Source organism: Paramormyrops kingsleyae, chromosome 19, assembly GCF_048594095.1.
Source record: "Paramormyrops kingsleyae isolate MSU_618 chromosome 19, PKINGS_0.4, whole genome shotgun sequence".
NCBI classification, from domain to species: Eukaryota; Metazoa; Chordata; class Actinopteri; order Osteoglossiformes; family Mormyridae; genus Paramormyrops; species Paramormyrops kingsleyae.
In genome coordinates, this window is record NC_132815.1 from 5,692,938 (window position 1) to 5,716,073 (window position 23,136).

A 23,136-nucleotide genomic window follows, 5' to 3' on the forward strand; every position below is an offset into this window, starting at 1 on the left:
TGGCCAGAATGTGGACGGATGATATCAGATAATTTCCCTCCGCAGGATGGACCCTAACCACACCCAGAAATATGGTTATAGTGTGTGGTTTGAATTAGCGCCAAGCTAACTGAAATGCTAACTGAATCAGAGTCACCGTGATCTTCCAGACCAGCACAGTGATAATGCAGTTATGTCAGTGACCTCTCTGTAAAGCCCTCTGGTGAGGATTCTATCATATGGCACTTATATAGCACTGCACCTGATTTTTTTAATATATATATATCTCACTCCATATATCCAGAAGTAAACACACACCAGGCTCTGTGCCCCCTGATAATGGTTTCTCCTGGTACCTCAGTTACTCAGACACTAGCTTTCCGTCAGGCATCGATATGGCGATGATGAGTTTCTGAAACATCTTCACTCTCTCTCCTGCTTCCCACTTCAAGTTGCACTTCTGTGTTCCACCTCTCTCCCTAGGAGTGAGTTTTGTCCACGTTGTTTTGGGAGGGACACGGTTTTAAACGTCAACTGCATGAAACATAAAATGTTTTCCATACTACACCTGATGTATATGAAAATACAGTCGCTCCTCTACTTACTAACATTCAACTTACGAACATTCAGACATATGAACGAAGAGGACCATAAGTCCAAATTGTGTTTGTTGAGATCCTGTTTCCTGTCCGCAACATCAATTTTTTTTTCTGTGCGCCAATTCCGCCTAGTATGACTTCTGGCCGCTACTCCCATCTCGCAGCAGTGTAGCGTGCATACTCCCAGCATCCTAGTTCTTTGTACTTGCGTATACCCTTAAATGATGTTGAATAACGACATACGAACGGCCGTTTGGAATGTATGTCATTCGTAAGTAGAGGAGCGTCTGTATATGGCAATGGATTGTTTTACATTAGGTCTCATAAATGAAACTTCAAAAACAAGGTTCAGGTTTATTTTAATTGCTTAATCAACTTATACAACAGTAGCCGATAACCTGAAAACATTAGGAAGCTGAAGCTGAAGATCTTTCAGATAAATCCATTGCAGGCATTCATGAGAAAGATTTGTCTCATAAGACAGATTTAATCTGTTATCCCTGTTTATAGTGATAACATATCCTCTGTCACTCATCCTACAATCGTCCAAGAAATCATTCTAGCGGAATATATAAGTGAAGAAAAATCATATTATACAGTACATCTATACAAAGAAAAGGATTTATTGAGACAAATTGGTTTCCAAATTGTTTGTCTGATAGGGTGCAATCAGTTTCTGGAACACTAGCTCAGGTATAATTCTTAGAATTCAGTATTCAACAATGGAGAGGAAAATCCTGCAGGTTACACAAGTAATATAAAATACATTCAGGCGAACAGAATTCAAAACACGATTTCCATCAATATCATATCAATATCATATCCCTGAGTAGCAGGGAAGGTTACGCTTTACCCTCTTAGTGATGCCTCTGTCTTCGCATCGTGCGCTGCTGGGGAAGATTAATGGTCAGAAACAGGCCCCTCTATCCCCCAGCAGAACCATCAATACTCACTCCTCTGGGGAGAAACTACAGGCAAACAGGCGGACTGTGAAACGCCACGCCGTCACACAAATCAACCGTTTGTCCATTTACAGCAAGCGGCTGGCTTAAACGTCGAAGTATGTGTGAGTACCTGCGGAAGTTTTGTGTGGCCAAACCACAGCACAGTCCCCACACAGACAAGGCCAGCTCCTGAAGGGAATACGCCGCAGTTTAATTAAGGCGATTTTAATATTTGATGGTGTCGCAGAGGAGGAAAACAGCCATTTTCCTCGAGCCCTATGGCAGTGAAGATTGACCTTTCGAAACAGAGCTGGTGTCCCACTGTAACAGGCCGTGACCTGATTATCCACTCGGTAATGGTACTGGGAGAATGCGGCGCGACCATTTTACTCCATTCAGCGACACAAGAAGAAAAAACACTTGAAAATGCAGCCATTTCTGCTCATGCCCCCTTCCTGCATTTAAATGCCGCGTCAGACAGTACCCTCACACACACAGCAAAATATGTACTGTGCTGTCCTTCAGGGCTTTCGGCCCATTATGAACTCAAACATGCACTGGAATTTCTGCCAGAGATAATAATGCGCATCATGGATACTAAGGTTTGCATTTACAGCATCTCTCCATTCAGCCAACCATCCATAAATGCTGGGAAATCCCAACAGGACACGTTAGGAAACGAACAGAGACGCAGAGGTGGAATGAAATACTGAAGCTTAAGTATTAGGCAGTACTAGTGATGTACTAGTTGGTAATATTAGAGAGTATTATAGAGATGAAACTGAACATCACAGTAGATGCTGTAACAGAGTTCATTTTTATTAAAAAAAATCAACTTGCTCGTCTGCAGCTAAGACAACTAGACAGGATTCTTGAAAAAGAGGAATCATCTGACTTTTCATGAGCTTGTGGTTTCAAGTTAATTTTCCCTAAATGTCAAAAGATGGCATTGTACTGTGCAGGGTCTGACACAACTGTTAACGTCTTAAAAAAATGAAGACAGTATTTATCTTGAAGCATAAAATAATTTCACTCTGAATTTCATGATGCAATTCTCTGCATTAGTGTGACTTGTATTCTTTTAGTTTAATCACAGTGTAGAAAAGTATAATTAGGGCAAAAAACACATTTTGTACATGGAACTCTTAACTGATTCAGGATCTCATTATCCCTTTTATAGTGGGGTCATTAGATTTGTAGTTGGATTTCCTACTCGACCACAGTCAGGCAGATGTGGAGATTTCCGGTCCAGAGAGTAAAAATCCAGACCAATATTTTGTTTCAACCAACCAGATGAGTATAAAGACAGTCACAGAGTACTCAACTGGTCTGGACCTGAAATCTTCACCTCTGATTATATAATTAATAGTTTTTCATGTTATTGTTTAATTTGAGAGTAGTAATTACTGCCCAGTACAGATTATCAATATTTTCCTATGACACAGTAAATCACAAAGTTCAAAGAGTTCGACTGAGAAACCTGGGTGTATTTATTTTATATGAGCTTGTAGTTTCCCAAGATAGATGTTCCTAATGTCAGCCCCTTACAGGCAGGGAGTGATGGAACTGAAGTAGAAGCCCCAGGACATGACATGATTGATAGGAATAACTGCGTGAAGAGCAGCTGGAATTAATCGATCTTATGAAGATAGACAACATGAAACCTTTTGACAATCGCAATACCCCAATGAGACAAAATGAGAATCTGAAGACTTGCTGTGTAGCCAGATCTATCTGAATTTTTCCTCGAATTTGCTTAATTATTGTTAAGTCCTGTGATTACAAAGGCAAATTCATTGACCTCACCTTTCTGAGATTAAAGTCCTTTTTATACACGTCTTTCAGGGGATGAATGCTTAGCATCAGATGCTCAGGGTTTGGCAAGATGATTGTTCCTTCTGCCTAGTCTGGAATTAGCACAGCTGGGCATTATTCATAGAGGCAAGTCGCATTAAAAAGCCGTGCTGTGTTACTGGGCAGGGAGAAATGTGAATCCCCAAACCGATGATTTCATACATCAGAACAGCAGGCTAAGAGAGCAGTTGTTTTTCTGTAGGTCCCAGTTTCCAGGACCAAAAGCTATAATTCTGAGTTCCTTCCTGTTGTGTTAATAGTACCTATGTGCCATAGCTATCAGTAAATAAAGCAAGGTGTCTCTGTGGCTCCGCATGATTCAAGCTGTTTCCTGTAATGGCCGCACGTCACGTTTGAACACAGACTAAATTTCCATTGACCGAGATTTTGCGCATTTCGAAAAGGAAAACCGAAAAAATGTTAATGGACTCTTTTTTTTTTTTTCAAAAAAGAGAGAGAATACCCTTAAGAATCGCAAAAAAAAGTTTTATATTTGCTTGAGGTGTTTTTGTGGCGAGTTGAAAAAGAAGCAATTTGCTAAACTGTAATGGTAAACATCCATCCATCCATCCATCCCTCCATCCATTTCCTGAAACTGCTTGTCCTATTCAGGATTGTGGGGGGGGGTCCGGATCCTTTCCCACAGGCTACATACACAATTCAGGGAACAACCCAGGATGGGGCTACAACCCATCGCAGGCAACGGAAACAGAATTCGTGAATTTGTAGATACGGAGGACATGATAATTAGTTCTTCTACGGTGGCTAACTTGTGGAAAGCCCACTCCGCGGTGAAGAAGGAGACATGGATCGTAATCTTGCGGGATGATAAATGCCGAGTATAAGACATCAGCACATATACGTAAGGGAAATACAAGCTGCAAATAGCTCTGCTCGTCCTATATTTAGTGTTTCAGGCACTACAGCCACCGGAAAAAAACTCACACTGGTCCATTCGGACTAGTGTGGTGCTGAGGTGTCACCCGCCGCACGGCTGCACTCGGGTTCTCATCCCTGAGGTGGTTTGTCGTGCGGTGGGCGCAGCAACGCCCCGTGAGCGCAGCCTCCTCACCAGGTCATACTTTGTAATTGCCACGTTCCACTCTCCGCATCAGAAGTGTAGCTTGTCGTTCTTCAGTTGGACTGAAAAACAGTATGAATCAATGTTTTCTACCAAGTGCCCCGAGTCCACGGACAGCTCACCTTCATACTCCCTCTCAGCTCCCAACTCACCTGAACCGAACAAACAGTAACAGGGAACACCTTGTCTTGGGAGCCGGAAGGGAGCGAAAATGTGGACTGACGAGGCTTCTCCGCGGACCGTGCTGAGAAATACTGGTGGAAATCATCCGCGCACCAGCCGTTTCCATACGTCATCTTCATAGCTGAGGCTGAGTGGTATTTGCCTGAACGTACCTTACAAGTCAGACAAAACAGCTTATGTGTTGCATGCCTGCGATTTAACCTCACCGACAAGGGAAACCAATAGCATGCGGGGTTCACGCAGCCCCGTGAGTCATCCAGCTCTTGCACGCTTTTCCGAAATGTTCCTGTGGCATTATCTCCCCTCCATTCGCACTTCGCTCCCATAATGCATTGTGTCACGGTGCAACTTTTTCCTCGAGATCAAGCTGCATTATTGAATCACCTCCAAATTAACACGGTTTTGGCTCATTGCCTGTTACATTCCACGCCTACGCTCAACACCCTCTGATGTTACAAAGTATAGATATCGTTCAATCTCCCCCATCTTTAGTTATTTCATTAGAAAAAAATATAATAATGATTCAAGCTATACCTTTAGAATTTATTATGGTATAAAAATGTGAACTTTGGCAGTGGAAAGGAGATTTGGAATATGCTCTCAGAAATGTCACATGTTGTTAGTCTTGGAGTTTATAAAAGTGCTCTACCGGCAACAGCAAATTATTAATCACAGGAATGAACGCGAGCCCTTTGATTGGCTGAGGGTTTGGCTGCAGTGACTAATGTGGGGTGGGTGGAATCGAGAATTAGAGATTTGGAAGCAGAGATGAAATGACTGGCACAGCTGTGCACTAATGTCAGTTTAATTTGAAGAACTCATTTGAGAGTAAACTTTTCCTGTCATCTCTATGGGCACAGGAAGCACCCTGCAGATCAATAACATCAAATTGCAGAAGAAAGTCCTTTTTCCAGTAAGGATACGTATGTCGTGGTAGTTTGTGCTTTGCTGGGCTTCATTTCCTGGTGGTTTGAATCTGCCTGACATGTCGTGAGGCTTATTTACATACTTGTATTTCAGTTTGGATACTTTATGGCTATTTTTGGATTGTTATGTAATGATGACAATCGACTATATTTTTGTTAATAAACATGCTCATTTAATTAGGCAGCCCTAGTCATTAATGTAAACAGCCAGCTCCTGCAAATAGCAAATCATGTGGATGCAACTGAATACATACAGCTTGCAAGGTCACGAGGTTCACTTACTGTTAATGAGGCTGTTATTACAGTAACATGGTATGCTGCAGTACTTTGGGTATACCGCGGTATTTTTTTGGGTAATCTTTATAGAATATAGTATTCGGTGAAATGTTACCATGGTGACAACCCTCCCCCCACCTCCCCACCCCCATGCCCAATCCCCCATCAGTGATTTTTACTAGATAGACAGACAGTCAGATATACAGATAGACAGGCAGGTAGGCAGATATGCAGATATACAGATAGACCAGCAGGCAGACAGACAGACGGATATAGATAGACAGGCAGGCAGATAGATAGAAAGATAGATATACAGATAGATAGAGATAGATAGATATACAGACAGACAGGCAGACAGACAGATATACAGACAGACCAGCAAGCAGACAGACAGACAGATATACAGACAGACCAGCAAGCAGACAGACAGACAGATATACAGATAGACAGACAGACAGATATACAGACAGGCAGATAGAAAGACAGATATACAGATAGACCAGCAAGCTGACAGACAGACAGATATACAGACAGGCAGACAGACAGATATACAGACAGACCAGCAGGCAGACAGACAGACAGATATACAGATAGACAGATATACAGACAGGCATATAGAAAGACAGATATACAGATAGACTAGCAAGCAGACAGACAGACAGACAGACAGACAGACAGACAGATATACAGACAGACCAGCAGGCAGACAGACAGACAGATATACAGACAGACCAGCAGGCAGACAGACAGACAGACAGATATACAGATAGACAGGCAGATATACAGATAGACTAGCAAGCAGACAGATATACAGACAGACCAGCAGGCAGACAGACAGACAGATATACAGATAGACAGGCAGAGAGACAGACAGACAGATATCCAGACAGACCAGCAGGCAGACAGACAGACAGACAGATATACAGACAGACCAGCAGGCAGACAGACAGACAGACAGATATACAGACAGACCAGCAGACAGACAGACAGATATACAGATAGACAGGCAGAGAGACAGACACTTGGGGGATTTCCATTTAGTAAAGCTTATAAAGGGTGGTGTGAAGAACCAAAGCCCAAAACACCTTGTTAATGACAGAGGTCAGAGGAGAAGGGTCAGATGCGTTAAAGCTAGCAGGAAGGACACCAGTGCACAAATAACTGCTCACTATGGTGGTGTGCACTTCATCAACTCTGGAAATAATCCATCCATCCATCCATCCATCCATCCAGGTTCTAACTGCTTATCCAGGACAGAGTCATAAGGGGACATAAGGGGGGGGGGTGTATGGGATGCTGCTCACACACTCATACACACAATCATACTACAGTCATCATGCATTACAGTACTAATGTACAAGTGAGAGTGACTGAGGTCCGACAAGCTGTAACTATCAAAGCACAAGGTGGGACAAACAGCAGCGTCTCAATGGGGCCAGTTTACGTCATAATGTCCACAAGGTGGCCTTTAGTCTACAGTGTCTGAATGCATTATATGGATACAAGATTTATATTAAGAAATGCATTAAGTGGTCCATTTAAAAACTATGGTCATTAGCTCCAGTTCCATGTAAATGCAAGGTTAGTATCAGCAGAACTGCATGTATCTGCGTCTTATCATTGCACTCGGAACACATTAAATACTGGCAACATTATTTCTCACAAATTATTAAATCACATTATGCCATTTCAAATTACTATAACTTTTCAGAAATATTGTAATGAATATGATTATTTTTAAGAGACGACATACAACACCCACCAAATAAAATGAGAGAAATCATTACAGTGTTTTATTAATCCTCCTTGTTTTTATTTATTGACTGACACGTCGGTCGCCTGTGTCTTATGGGTTTCTGCACTCACGCAAAACTCCTCTCAAGATGAACAATACAGGAAAGGGTTACTTCAGCTGATGACTGATAGGCTACACAATGAACCACAGACAAACAAGTGCGTTAATAGTCTTTTTGAGCAAACGTCAGTTTGCGCCACAAAAATGCCATAAATATTAATACATTTTTCTACTTTACGTGTAATTTCAAAAATGATACTGTTTTCATTAAACCTACACAGGAAGTCATAAATAGTACATGTTGCTATTAATAAATAAATCCCATTCCATTTTTCCTTTTTTTTTTCCTCTATCAGAGCCCTGGTGATGTGGTTTTTTTCCCCATTAAACTATTGCTTGAACATACTGAACACAGAACTTGCTGGGTGAGCAGTGTGCTGTGGTTTTAACAGACATAGGAGTCCTTCCACCAAACCCTTCCAATATAATCTGCAGTAACACTTCAGTTTAAGTCTGTTCCTGTCACTGATCTATCCATCCATCCATCAAGTTTCTATACCTGCTTGTCCTATGGAGGGTCGGGGGGGTCCTAAGCCTATCCCAGAAACTATGGGTACAAAGCAGGGAATCACCCATGGTGGGGTGCCAACCCTGTTGCTAATTATTTGACAATATATTAGTAAATTACAAACTTTCATTTACAGTCAAATTCAGAAATGTATTACAAAGACACCGTACTCCTGTTCCACTAAGCATTTACTAAAGAGCTTGTAAATGCTCGACTATAACTAATTTCTGAATATGAGTATATCTGCAAGTGATTTACAAGCTGTTCGTAAATATCAGGAGTAATAGTCTAGAAGGTGCCCTTAAACTAAACAGGATTATTCTTCACATCAATTGCACCTTCATAATGCATTCATAGAACATTCATAAGCAGCATGGAAGTATACCTTAACTTCCTAACATACTAAAATAGCTTTATTATACATTAAAGACAAAATTATACCATTATAATATTTGTTATTAATGTATATTAAAGCTGGTAATGTACGTTAGGAAGTTAAGGTATACTTACATGCTTCTTATGAATGTTTTATGAATGCATTATGAAGGTGCACTGAATGTTCTACGAAGGCATTATGCAGGAGCTAATGTAAAATGTAAAGCGTGACTCTAAAGTGTTACCCCATCCACTACTAGCTTCACTGCTCCCTGAATGCTTTCAGTGTCGTACTTAGTCTGGTTTGAGCAGCTCCTTTACTAGGTTCTTGCTTTGGTAGATGTTGTGTAGCTCCTGCTCCAATCCTGCTTACACTTATACGTACCCGGGCGTTCACTGGAAGCTTAGCCTAAGCGCTTCATAGAACTTAACTGCACTTAACTGCTCTGGACAGAAGCCTCTGCTAAATGAAGTGTATTAGATTGTAATATACGTATAAACTCTTGTGATGCCTCCGAAAGCAATAACTGATGTGTCCACCCTCATCCTGGCACCTGGCCACGCCGAGTTCTGCTACAGCAGTTCCCTCCTTCTGCAGAAGGGAATCCTCAGGAAAGCCCCTCAGGCCTCTTAATGACATCATCAGCAAGAGACCCAACAAAATAATCACTGACCCTTAGAATTTTTTTTCCTGCAACTTTACACCGAATTGATAAATGGGCACAACCCTCGCATTAACCAACTTAAAAACGGAAACCACTATATTCAAAGAGGCAAATGCAAAACTTAAAGTTTAATATTGACAGGCTGAGTAAGACCAGGACCCTCCGGGCTATAAAAGGTTCAATAAAGGCTGTCTTCTGGTAGCTGTTAATGACCTGCTTCAACTCCAGGACAAATCAATTTAAATAATGGAAAATCAGATACTGCGATTTTTCCTCTAGCAAACAGCAACCTCTGGGATTTTATTTTTTTTTTTATCCTGAATTACTAATTACCTCACTTGTTTATAACAACAATCTTGTAAAAAAAAGACTAGTGATGTTTTACTTTGTTTTACTATATATATATATTTTAAACTTTTTGAATCGGTGCTTTTTGTTTTATCCCTATTTGTCTTCCTTTGTTTTTTTTTTTATTTTGTAAAGCACTTTCGTCGACCTTTGTTGTTTTAAATGTGCTTTATATATAAATCATAATTTGATTTTTTTGATACCAAAATGTGATGTGCTGAACATTTTTCCACATTGTTTTTAAATAGGCTTTAGCTGTAATTCAAGTTCAAATTAAAACATGATAGGGTTTAAACTTAGGTAATTCGATGTTTTGATTGCATTTACCCAATATCACCCTGCTCTGAAGAATCAAAATAGCATGTTCTGAATACAGCATTTGGCAGAAAATAACTGACACGTATCATGTCCAATCGCCTTGCCCTTTTGCCAGACGTCTCGAGATGAATCCAAGATCGGCGAATCATCAGCTGGTGGGAGTCAGTGATGATTAGCTTGGGCTCTCTCCCCCTCCATCTCCCCACGGTGAGTTACGAGCATCAAAGTGGCACGATAGCGTAATCGAGCAGGCCGATCATCTGTGGCTCATTTGTTCCAAAAGTCTGACGCGACGAGGAAATTGATGGTGAATCACTCTTAGGGCCGGCAGTTACTCAGAATTCTCAAACGTTCATACCCAAATTACATGTTAGCCAATGGGATATAGAGCCATGTTTCTTGGGGGAGTGGGGGGGGGGGGGGCAAATGGAAAGCGCAACCATAAGCAGGATTTACTGCAAAACCTTGTCTGGTAAAACTGTGCAATTCATCTGGATTCAGGGCTTGTAAGCTCTGCGACATTCTACGGGCCCCATTTTAACCTTTTAATTTCTTGTCACCTTTCCATTTTTAATGATTGTCTCTGCAAAAAGGCACAAATGAAAAATTGTCCTAACAAGATATTCAGGTACCATTGCAGGCGCTGGGGGAAAAGGATTTCAAGTCATTTTCTTGTGCGATTTTCTTATTTTTTCCCACCTCTTAGTGTCATAACCATAAATCAAGTGAGGCAGTATTAACTGGGATCTCTTTCGCATTTCACTTTCAAAGGCCAGGCCTGAGATTTTGCCATTCATTCAACATTATCTTCTACAGTAAACAGCACATGGCAGGCAGACATTTCCACTTTAACTGGAACACTGTGAAACGACTTCATTTTGCTTTAAGTGTAAACCAGAGTAAAACAACAAGCTCCAAGCTATTTTACGGACTGTCCACACCAAGAACATAAAACACATAACAGCATATCTTGTCTTGCAGTGAGAGCAAGTTTAAAACAAAAACAAAAATCAAACGACACCATAATGTTTTATGATTAAATTATAGAACATAGATATTATCCATATGATGCATCCATCCATCTTCTGGCTGATTATCTACAACAGAATCACTGTTAACCTGGAGCCTATCCTACGAAACACTAGACACAAGATAGGAAAATCAGGGATTTGCTCTTCGTCACAATTATTCTTACAAACACATCATGTTTTCCTCCTTTTTCAAAGATGCAAAGGTCATTATGGCATATAGCATACAGCATAGGGCTGAGGAATCGTTAAATACACCTAATCCCTGTGTTATACAGTACTACTCTAGACATAGTCATATTTAGAGCAGGACAAAATCCTCTTAACATGCAGGGGACATTTAAAAAACGGCTATAGTGTCCCGAATGCATTTTGAAATGCTTAATTTTCATGCTTAAATAACTTTAATTGGCAATTCTCAATTCATGGGTCGCGACCCAAATTTGCTTTGAAAGCTCTGAAAGGGTCGTGAGGCAGAGGTGGAAATGGAAGCATGGAAGCTCCTATGCTGATCCACGATCAGATTTCCCAGCCTCAATCCTAGAATTAACCAGTATAAACGGGTCTTGGGTCTGCAAATGCTTAGCACGCACACTCAACCAATCCAAGAAGCCAAACCACAGGTGCCTAATTTAAAATTCACTGGCACATCCAATCAGATTTGTGGGATAGGCATTGATTGGCGTAAATTGCAGAGTGCATCGTGTGTTTGATCATAGTGTTAATTTAGACTTACTGAGCTGGCATGGTAAAAATTGGGTCGCGGTGCAAAAGAACCACTGACTTAAATGACACACTCAAATGCAAAGGTTGTGTTGAGTCCATTTCTGCTTGCGATGGATCAGAGTTAGATAAAGGTCACGTGTGTGAAGGTAGCCCAGGCCGGCTTTAGTTTAGCCGTGAAATACGCCGCGCAGAAGGCAGGCCGCAGCCTATCAGGCCGCCTCAGAAGTGCTGCAGACCAGCTCCGCCTTTCACAGGGCAGGTCTTATTTGCTCATAAGCTGCCAGGCTGCAGTTGTGACGCTCAGTTATTCACTCGGTCCAGCCGGCAGGGCCGCGGTGCTCAGGGCCGGTTCGGCCTTTGCCTGTCACTTCTCGTCTGTTCCACCCGCTCTGTAGTAATAGCTTCCAGTTCCAAATCCAATTCCGAATGTCTCTCCTGGCAGAGCGACGGAATCCGAGAGCAGGAGCATGAGTCATTCTGAAACCTCATTCTTGTATTTAGAAAAAAAAAAACAGATTTCCTGCGAGAATTTTTTATTTATTTTTTAAAAAAAAACCTTTTCAGTGTGGACACCCAGAAACTCTCCAAGATGTTTGTGGGGCTAATGACGACAATTATTTGTGAATAATTTGTATACAAATCCAATAGAAAAGCTAATTTTCCTTCCCACATCGCTGTTCCCGTGGAAGTTGTCACGACGATTTCCCCGGGCTGTCACATGACCACTCCCCAGCTTAACAAACCTTGACATAACAATGCAAACTATATATGCATCATTATGACAGCACTGCTATATCGGTATTAAAGTGAGAAAACAACACCAGATAGTCTGTCAGAGACAGCAAGTCACAAAGCAGCCCTTTTGGGCACAAGCTGTTTTATTTTGACAAGAATGCTGCAGAATTGGCACTGCATACTGTAAAGGTAATGGTCTAAACCCAAACAGTCTGATGCAAAAAGATCTTAACTAAGTTTTTGGAGGACAAAAAAACCTCCTAACATAGACAAAGAGCAAAAGAACTTCCCACAACAGTTTACCTTCACCCCCATCTGCAGTAAACTTCCTGTTTCCACCTTAACTTCCTGTTTCCACCTTAACTTCCTGTTTACAATGTCAGAATAAATCAGCCACCCTGACACCATTGGACCAATGTCATTCTCTACAGTGGACACCATGCCAAGCCAGTAAGCCAACACATAACTGTACAGTGTTCCCCAAAGCCCCGAGAACAATGCTCTCAAAAACACTGACATTCTCTGACACCAACCAGCGCACTGCGTTTCACATTACGACAGTAACCAGTGATGCTAGCTTATAAATTGCCCAAGTGCTTAATGTGTTTCTGTAAGCGACACAAGTTTCATATTTGCCTCTTATCCATATAGCAAGTCAAACGACGGGGGGGGGGGGGGGGGGGGGGGCGGGCAAGCTTTCAGCTCTGCCTCATGTGCTTATCACCATGACTACCAGAAAACCATTACTTGACGTAATGAACAATAGACACTAAGATTCGTCCCATTTATTTATCTTAATTTGTTTCTGTTAGTGATCTAAATCTAATTTTGTCTGGCTTCCTGGGTCTCAATGGATTCTCTCCTGGTTAAACACATTATAACCGCATAAATAAATCATGACCGGGCCAGAAATGCAAAAGGAAATAAATCACAGAATCTAATGTGCTATTACTTGTACAACTAATTAAAGTGTTGGTGCGTAATGATAGCGCGCGATGGGGGCGTGGTCAGGGGACGTGGGTCGAGGTGTACGCATCAACAACCCCCCCCGATCCCTCCCAGAGTGGTCCCCCCCCCGCCACAGTGCAGGAGTGGGGAGACCCATCTCTGGCATCTGACAGAGATATGAATCCCAAGGGTGGTCTGGGAGCCAGGAGCAGAAAACTCGTCTAGCAGCTAGGCGGCAGTGGGGGGGGGGGGGGGGGGGGGGGGGGGGGCACTGGCAGAGGGTCGGCTCTCGGTCGCGACTCGTTTTCTTGATGAAGCCGCCGTAATGAGGCCGGTGTGGGTCCCAAGAGCCCCCCCCCCCCAAGCTTCAACGGAGGAGGGGAACGAGTGCTGCAGATTTGATGGAACAGAACTACATATACCCCAGAACCCGGTCCTGACCAGCACTGTACCGCGTACACCCCAGAACCCGGTCCTGACCAGCACTGTACCGTGTACACCGCAGAACCCGGTCCTGACCAGCACTGTACCGTGTACACCCCAGAACCCGGTCCTGACCAGCACTGTACCGTGTACACCGCAGAACCCGGTCCTGACCAGCACAGTACCGTGTACACCGCAGAACCCGGTCATGACCAGCACTGTAACCGTGTACACCCCAGAACCCGGTACTGACCAACACTGCACTGCATACACCCCAGAACCCGGTCCTGACCAGCACAGCACCGCGTACACCCCAGAACCCGGTCTTGACAGCTGCAGTCATCCCCGAGATTAGACCCGAGCAAATGTTTGAACACTATCTTACACAAAGAAAAATAATACTAATTACGACGCCTGATAACGCAGCTAATACAGCACATTTAGCCGTCAATGCTTTTCATTTTAAAAGCTCTTCTTTACAAAGTGATTCCAGCAGTGGTTTTGGGTCCCAAAAACCAAGTTGATATTCAGGCAACGTCTCACAACCCATTCCGTGTGGCAGCTGAGGTTTAGTTCAAGTTGGCAGCGCGGGAAAGGGCAATTTCTACGTTTGAAAGTATAGCGTCACCCGCTAATGACGAAGACGGACAGATCTTTTAAGCAGAGTACGCCAGCGAGATGCTCGTCAAGCAGAAAAACACCGGAAGCTACCAGAAGCTGTCAGGCTCCAGGCAAGAGTGTCTGTCACAAAAAAGCAAATTACTAAAGAGTCTGACATGTATACAGGTCTGTGCCTAGATTTCCAAAAACAACAAAAATTATGTGTGTGTGTTTATATACATCCCGTGTCTATATATACACACATGCAGTATGTCTGTGTGTATATATATATATACACACACACACACACACACAAACACACACACATACTGTATGGAACAGAAGAGTGTTAATTGTCTGATAGGGAAAAGCAACATGATTATTATTATTTTGCTCTCTCAGACTTGCCAAAAAATAAATTGTTTTACTATATGCACATAATTTCTACAATTTTTTCAATTATATTGTTGAAAACTTATGTTCAAAATAGAGGTAAAATGAAAAAGCACTTGATTAATTTCATAATCATGTTGCATGGCTTATTTGACTTTTAATTAGATATCGTATTTGACATTTTGACATTTCAATTATCCGATCTCATTTTCTCTGCGTACATGAGGTGAAGATGGATTGTGAAATAAATTACTGGTTAAATGAAAAGTGCCTTAAATATAATTATCTACAGATTTGTGATAAAACATAACATTTCCACCTTATCACGCCCCATAATGCAGACTCCAGCCCCAACTACAGATCACATCAATCTCTGCATCGGTCACGTTCGGAATGATGCAAATGTTTGCGGAAATGAGTGTGTAAATTAGCTTAAGTGTCATCAGTTTCCACCCTCTGAGATGTAGCATAACACACCGGCAGAGCCACGGATTATTCAGCCAACCATCAGCATTTTCATAAGCCTGCAGCGATATAATTATGTTTAACCCATCGGTCCCCAACCTTTTTTTTTTTTACAGTGAGAGCTACTTTTACAGAGAGCTATAGAGATTTTGCCAGCTGGAGGGGGGTGCCCTTCAATATATTTTGCTGACTGGGGGGCATTTCTTATATTATTCTAACAGGACTGGGTGGAAATGTGCCGGTCTGATTGTCACAATCCACTAGGAATGTCTTGAATAGTATATCCTGATCGCGATATATCAGTTTGGTGACCACATATTACTTCCAAGCCCTACGTAAATTGTGCTTTTATTCTAATTTATTATATTTGTAAATGAGGATACATAGGGAAGGATCATAAATTATTTGGGGGATCTGACTGTGCTAAGAGTTTGCCTGTAGAGCTGGCGATTTGCACAAGGCCGGCCCCGGGGGTAAACGACAGGAGGGGCTACGCTGGAGAAAGCGGATTGGAGCTCTGGCCGGCACACGGCCCGCATCTCCCGGCATCTTACCTTGGAAAGGTCCCCCACCTCCAGGTAGAAGCAGATGATGAAGACGTTCCAGGTCACCCAGATCACCAGCCAGACGGCGTACTGTGGACCAAGCAGAGAGAAGGTGACACAGGCATGGAGACACGATCTTCAGTCCCCAGACTGAAAACAACAATCGCAGCTTGAAGAGTGACTCCAGGGCTCTGCAAAAAGCTACAGCATTAATGAGCAAACTTGTTATCAATTAGCAGGATCTGTTAGTGTGGTGTTAATTGTCTTTTTCATGTGCTTTGTTGTGTGGAAGCCTGAGATGCATTATTCAATTACAGTTCTTCAAACAGTAGGATTCTCATCCGTTATGTTCTGTTCAGTTTAATAGGTTAATTAAATAATTTCAGGTTAAAAATATAAAGTGTTAAAATCCAAGTATGTTTACAATGTGTGGTCACTGATCCATTTAATACAAATGCAGGAAGTGCTCAGCCCGATTCTTATTCATACGCAGACGAAAATGAAGGGAGGTCTGCTTTCTGTTTAAGCTACTTCTCCTAGTGATTCTGATTGCACCATTAAAACTGTTCTTCCTGACCACTGATCTTCCTGCTTCTCCCAGACCTCCGATAACCAATCAGATTATAGAGGAGGTGGGTCCAAGCAACTACGGGAAGCAGAACCAACCAATCAGATGCCTTGGTCCCGCCTTCTCTAGTTGCCTGTACTAAAATCTGATTGGTTATCTCTCTGAACCAATCTTTTTTCGTTCTGTCCTCAGAACATTTTTGTGTAAGTAAAAGTCCCATGAGCGTGAAGGGTGGGGTTCATGCCAGTTGGAGTGTCTCAGGTTAGCCTGCAGGTTGGCAGCTGTGATGGGTTCACAGCTGGTGTGCTTGCACATGCTCTGTTGCCAAAGAGGCGTCTCAGGAGCTAACACTGTGCCCTTGAGGCAGCATTTTTATGGCTTAGAAATGTTGCAAAATGAAGCCGAGTTTTGTTCTTCGAGATGCAGAAGGATGACTGTGCGAGTTTGGCTTCAGTTGACCAAAATAGCCCCAAAATCTCCTGAATCTCACCTTTTGGCTCGATAAGATAAGTAGCCAGAGCTGGGAAACACAATCATATCAGAACCACATTCACTCTCCTTCTCACATGTAAGGTTTTGACAGGTCTGGCTCCTGCATATCTAACTGAATGAGTAATGTTCATGAGCCAGAACACGCTCTGATTGCAAAGTCTCATACAGATTAGGGAGTGACAAAATGCTGGGGGAGGAGATAACGGAGAACGAGGAGGCGGGGTCCGTTTTAGCTGCCTTGATTAGGACCTGGTTGGTCAGTCTCTGCTGTCAATCATTAAAATCAGTGACCACCTGCACTCAGTAAGTCACTGCCATATGGTTCCCACAGTTCTTTAGCACAATCTTGATGGATCAGATGTTTGCTTCTCTGCTTATTTATAAGGAACTGCCAGATGAGTAAGACCATGCCGCATTCTCCCTGTCTTATTGTCCTGAAGATCATTTCATGTTACATAATTCTTAAATAAATCCAACGTATATGCAAATGGTTTAACTGAAGAACACGCATTAGTCATCTTTGAAATGTCACTTACGCAGTGTTACAGGGCTATGACCTACGCAAGCTTGGTTCGCATGATACTTTGGCATTCAGAGATGCTGTGGGATATTCTTGTGATTAATTAACAGTTCTTTATCTAACATTTCAGCTTCACGGATCTGCGTTCTGGCAAAAACTTGGAAACAGCAACTTATGTCAAACCCAGGGTCTGGATTTAGGAGATGAACCAACCTAAAAACAAAAAATTCTCTACAGATGTAAATTGTGGACTAATTAATTGTTTCGTAACAAATCTCTTAAGAATGCGATACAGTAGCCATTTATAACCATAAATCAAACAGGGTCTGTTTAATTCAACCTGTGCACAGAAGCTGAAGTATAATCGATTTATATTAAGTGTGAGAACATGGGAAGGGACCTTGTCCAGCCATTAATCCTCATTGGCAAGTCCCATAAATATCTGAATAGTAAACAGTGATTTTGCTGTTAAAAGAAATGATACAGTCACATAGTGCGGTTAAAAAATACATTAATGTAAGGAAAGTCCGGGCACAGGCAGGATCAGGCTTGATTTCCTGTTCATTTGTATGACGGAAGACAATTTTAGAGGAAAACAGGGTGCGGAGTGAAACCTGTGAGGAGATAAGGCTGTGTGTGTGTGTTTGTCTATGTGTGTGTGGATTATGTTTATATTACATTTTGGGGACCAAATAAGGTTTTTCCCATAGAAATGAATGAAGACTCCCCACAAAGATATAATTACAAATGTGTGTGTGTGTGTCTGTCTGTGTCTGTCTGTGTTTGTGTCTGTCTGTGTCAGTGTCTGTCTGTGTCTGGCTGTGTTTGTGTGTGTGTGTGTGTGTCTGTCTGTGTCTGTGTCAGTGTGTGTCTGTGTCAGTGTCTGTCTGTGTTTGTGTCTGTCTGTGTCTGTCTGTGTCAGTGTCTGTGTGTGTCTGTGTGTGTCAGTGTCTGTCTGTGTTTGTGTCTGTCTGTGTCAGTGCCTGTCTGTGTCTGTGTGTGTCTGTCTGTGTCAGTGTCTGTCTGTGTATGTGTCTGTCTGTGTGTCTGTCTGTGTATGTGTCTGTGTTTGTGTCTGTCTGTGTCTGTCTGTGTGGGCTGACAGTCCTCTCCTCCTTCTCCTGTTCATTCTAAAATGAACGCTGGTGCTCTTGTCACACTCACCATCTTTCAGGAATCTATTAAATGCCCAGAACACAGGATGGAGGTTTGTAAAAATCCACCCCCCGACCTACCTGCACGACTGCCAGCCCCCCTCCCGCTGATAGACCAGGCGGTATAATAGGGAACTTTCCACATACCAGGGGGGGTGGGTGGGTGGGGAAGGTTTGCTGAACCACTGACTTCAATTAGACCGGTAATCCAGTCTGGAGAACCCAATCCGGATGGCTCTCATGTCCGGGGGGGGGGGGGGGGGGGGGGATGAAGCATGGATGTGTAAGAATGCTTTGTCAAAAAAGAAAAAACGCACGTGCATGAAAAATGGCTCTTTGGGTTAAAGGAGGGCCTGCGTAAACAGGGTGGTGTCCCCCCCCCCCCCCCCCCGAATGTGACTCGCCTCTGCAGACGAGCGCGTGGGGGGCGGCTGCCTTTGGCTCGGCAGCATCCGCTGGAGAGGAACCACCTTAAATTAGGGCGAGGATTCATCTGCTCTGACAGCATTTCCAAAACAGATTCAAACAAAGGGAGGCTTTGCACAATGGGGCGCTTGTCTCCTGTTACTTGGAAGGGGGGGGGGGGGGGTCCTTCTCCCTGAGAGTCTCTCAGGGTATGCTGTAAAAAATGCCGCTCCCTGCCCGGACGAGCTCTTTATCTCCCGCTGACATTATGTGTGCGTACATTTTGCTCACATGTCTTTTTCATGTCTTTTTCCTGGTTATCCAATGGCGATCCTAGGATTTTGTAAAGTGGGAGGACAAGAGAGGGGCCATAATTCATACAGGGAGGCCAGCCCTCTCATTAACCAATGATATGTTTTGAATCGGTGAGTGACAGGGGAGGGGCAATATGAGGGCCAATCAGTTTTCAGTTCTACCCCAGTATACGCCCCTGCGGTTTACATGGCATTTTGGGTCGTGCTAGGCTGAAAGCGACGTTTGAAGCCAAGGGTGAGCTTGTAACCTCAATAGTGCTGGTTTTGGAAGGTTCTAGAAGGGCCCCTGATTATGCAGTTCAAACTTTCCTTATCTTCTTGTTCAGTACAGGGTCACGTTGAGCCTGAATCATATTCCAGGAAGTAGAGAGAGACACCGTGGAGCGGACGGCACTACATTACAGGGAAGCCACACTCACGACACACTATGGACAGCTTAAAGACAGCGATTTGTCTGAATGCATGTCTCTGAACTGCCATGTCTTTGGAAACCAAAATATATACAGTAGTACCAGGCTGTAAAACAGTAAGTTACTTTGGATAAGTGCACCAGAGAAGGATCTACATCTAAAAGTAAAACCCCACGACTGCTAGTTCCATATTGCAGGACATTAATAAGCAAATGACGGATTTGTCATTGTCGCCTTCGGAAAAGCTCCAAGGAAACAAAGCTAATCCCTAAAACTTGGGGAGGAGAACATAAATCCGGCTCAAAATTATTAGCAAAAAATGTGTGTGGCTCTGACATAACGATACAGATTAATTATGTTTAAAATGTCCAGTAGCTTCCTGTGTTCGGTGTCCAGACATTTACAGTGTTATTGTTGGTAGTAGTTTGTAAATGGCCAAAGTTTTATACACATTAATCACCCCCCCCTCATGGAGCCTTGGATTTTTTTTTTTCGTGTCAAAAGAAACTCAGCCTAGCTGCACTTATGCCTAGTTGCTTCCTTGACAGTATGAATGTTTGCAATGTGCTATTTGCCTCACTTGCATGTCACTTTGGACAAAAGTGTCTGCTTAACTTGTAAATACAAATGTGAACAATTTACTCGTGACATAAATAAAAATTCATGCACAAGATTGTCTCATGATTTATACAGATCTGGCTGAATGATCAAGTAACAGGTTGAAAAGTGGGTGTTCTTACCCCGGTGACATATCGGGGCCTGAATTGGACCGTGCCGAACAGGCCCAGGATCACAGCGATGATGTGTACGAAGTTCGTGAGGATCGGCGCCCACTGGTACCCGAGGAAGTCAAAAATCTGCCGTTCCAATATACTGATCTGTAAAAGCAAAAAAGAGCGGAGACAGGGTGTTTCAGACTGGGTGTTTCAGACTGGGTGTTTCAGACTGGGTGTTTCAGACTGGGTCTTTCAGACTGGGTGTTTCAGACTGGGTGTTCCAGACTGGGTGTTCCAGACTGGGTGTTCCAGACTCGGTGTTCCAGACTGCGTGTTCTTTTAGCCTCAGCGCCACCAGGAAGACAACGGCATGTATGCTAGGCCTAAAACACATTTCACATGCTTCTGTAGTGCAAAAATACACACAATAACCCGCAGAGCACTACACCACGTCTCACACACACACACACACACACACATATATCAGAGATGGTGTACGACTCTGTGACTGTTAACAGAGGGTCAGTAGCTGAATCCTGTGGCTGACAGAGTGATATTGCTGTTGGGCCCTTGAGCGAAGTCCTTTCCTTCGAACCTTCTCCAGGGGCGCTAGGTAAATGACTGGTCCTATACTCTGACCCCAACTCTGCTTTCACCGGAGCCTGTGACTCTCTTAGGAGTGAAAGATGGATATTCGAAAACTGAAGAATTCCTACGTACCTGTATTATAAAATGGCAAAATAATGTATCATTATACTGTACATACATACTGTAAATGTAATCTTTTTGATTCACTGATATGTGAGTCATGCACAGATAAAGCAAACTGGATCAATAATGGCCTGCTTCCCTGTAGCCAATGGGTGGTCTCCGTGTAAGTCATATGGCACTTCGGAAGGTACCATTTCAAGGTTGTGTGGGGGGTACAGGCCTCGGGCCTTCTGTTCATAGTGCTGCTTAATTGGGAAGAAAGTCTCAAGTCTCTAGAGTCATTTTGGCAGCCTAAGGGCTGGGAGGAAATGAGAGTTGCCAAGCGTGGCCCACCCAATTCCACAGAGCCCGGTCCCTCACCACGTCGGTGTCGATACCGCGAGCAATGGCGTTTAAAGAGGCAGGGGAGAGGGAAAGATCATGCCCTCCCCATGCGTAATTACCATCAAGTCCGACTGGTGGAACAACCGAGACGAATAACCCCTGCTTCTCCACATGCGTGGTAGTGCTTAAAGCGCCGCTCGACGTGTAAGGGCGCAGATGGCTTGTAACGCCTCTTTCCAGGGGAGGAGCAGCCGGGAACGCCTCAGGCCATCCTGCGTCCTGGCGGCCCCCCAGCTGGCGTGACCTGCCGTGTTTTCACACCTCCAGGTTTGTGGGGTCGAGTCTCGGTACTGCGCCACGTGAGGCTGTACGTCCCCCTCGGCAGGGTCTGGCTTCTGTCCCGGGCGCACATACTGTAATTCAGGAGGGTGTGACTGTCCGGCAGTGAACTTCAATGCCCTGTAAGGTGTAGGATATGTAAGGGGAGGCGCTGTGGGTTGCTTGGGTGTCTCACACCTCCAGGGATGTGGGGACGTGTCTCTTCCTAAGTTTGCATGATCTCTGTGTGTTGCCTACTTTGGTGTCCTCCCACTGTCCAAAGACACATGGTTTGGCCAAACGGTGCCTTAGCATTCTCTATAGAGTGAGTGTGTGTGTGTGTGTATGTGTGTCATAGTGTGTTTGTCCTGTGCTGCCTGGGATAGGATCCAAGCCGCCCCCCCCTTACCCTGTGGCCATGACCAGAGCAAGTGGTTATAAGATGGATAGGGTTTGGATTACTGCAACTCTTTGTGGGTGAGGTTTAATTGGGGATTATTGGATAAGGATTGGCCAGTATAAGATAAAAAGTATTTTTAAAAAGAAATAAATGTGAAGCAGGATGTAATGTGCTGCCTGAAATCTGAAGATACATTGATCTGAGTGCATATTGTGAAACCAGGCCGATAACGAGTATTTCTGCTGCGCTTTACGGTTATTAGATATATCTCAGCAACAACGAGCAGCAGCTTGATTGCACAGCAGCAGATTCCTGGTTGCCGGCACATAAACATCTCCCACAAAACCAAATCGCTTCTCTAAACGCTGCTGCAGCCTTTATCTCGGCGGGTGTCGAATTTCACAGACCGACAGAAGCTCCCGGCGCGGATCAGGACGGCGGGGTCGGCGTCACGCCTCACTGGCTGCGCATCTGCCGGGGTCAGGTCCGCGGTGTCGATCAGACCGCGGAGCCGCGAGGCGGGATCACGTGACAGGTAAGGCTGCTGCCGCAGTCTCGTCCTCCCAGCTGTGTCCCTGACGGAATCATTCGGCTACAAAATGAAGGATACCGCACACTGGAAGACCCCCCCCCCCCCCCCATTCCGTGCGACCCGAGGCGCAGGTCTGGGCCTCGGAAGCAGCGTTTACGTGCTTTGCCGACAGAGGAAATGAGCCGACTTAATGAGCAGCTCTCAGCATTTTCCCGGACAGTCGAGGTGTTTCATAAAATAAAACGGAATAAAAAAGAGAGAAAATAAACAAAGGGAACACACATCTCCAAAAGCCAATTATGAAGCAGGGCGGAAGCTCCTGGGGGAGCCCTGTGGGGGGGGCCACATTCACCCTGCCGGGTCACTAGCAGGCCGTATGTGCATGTGCATGTGCGTAACTTTATAGCTACATGGTCGTGAAAACACATCTACATCTATAAAAAAATAAATTTAAAAAAATCCAGAAAATGCTCAGGGGCATAGCAAGAATTTTTGGTC

The 23,136-nt window shown here is 43.7% G+C and overlaps 1 protein-coding gene across 4 annotated transcripts in view; it reads right to left on the reverse strand.

The window, feature by feature from the left end:
* Positions 1-23,136, reverse strand: part of nkain2 (sodium/potassium transporting ATPase interacting 2) — a 129,042-nt gene that overhangs the window by 54,675 nt on the left and 51,231 nt on the right. For all 4 annotated transcript variants that reach the window (XM_072703219.1, XM_023797129.2, XM_023797128.2 and 1 more), the window contains exons 2-3: positions 20,378-20,515; positions 15,784-15,864 (exon numbers count right to left, since the gene is read on the reverse strand). In XM_072703219.1, coding sequence (XP_072559320.1) covers positions 15,784-15,864; positions 20,378-20,515 — 219 coding nt within the window. The remainder of the gene's footprint in view (positions 1-15,783; positions 15,865-20,377; positions 20,516-23,136) is intronic.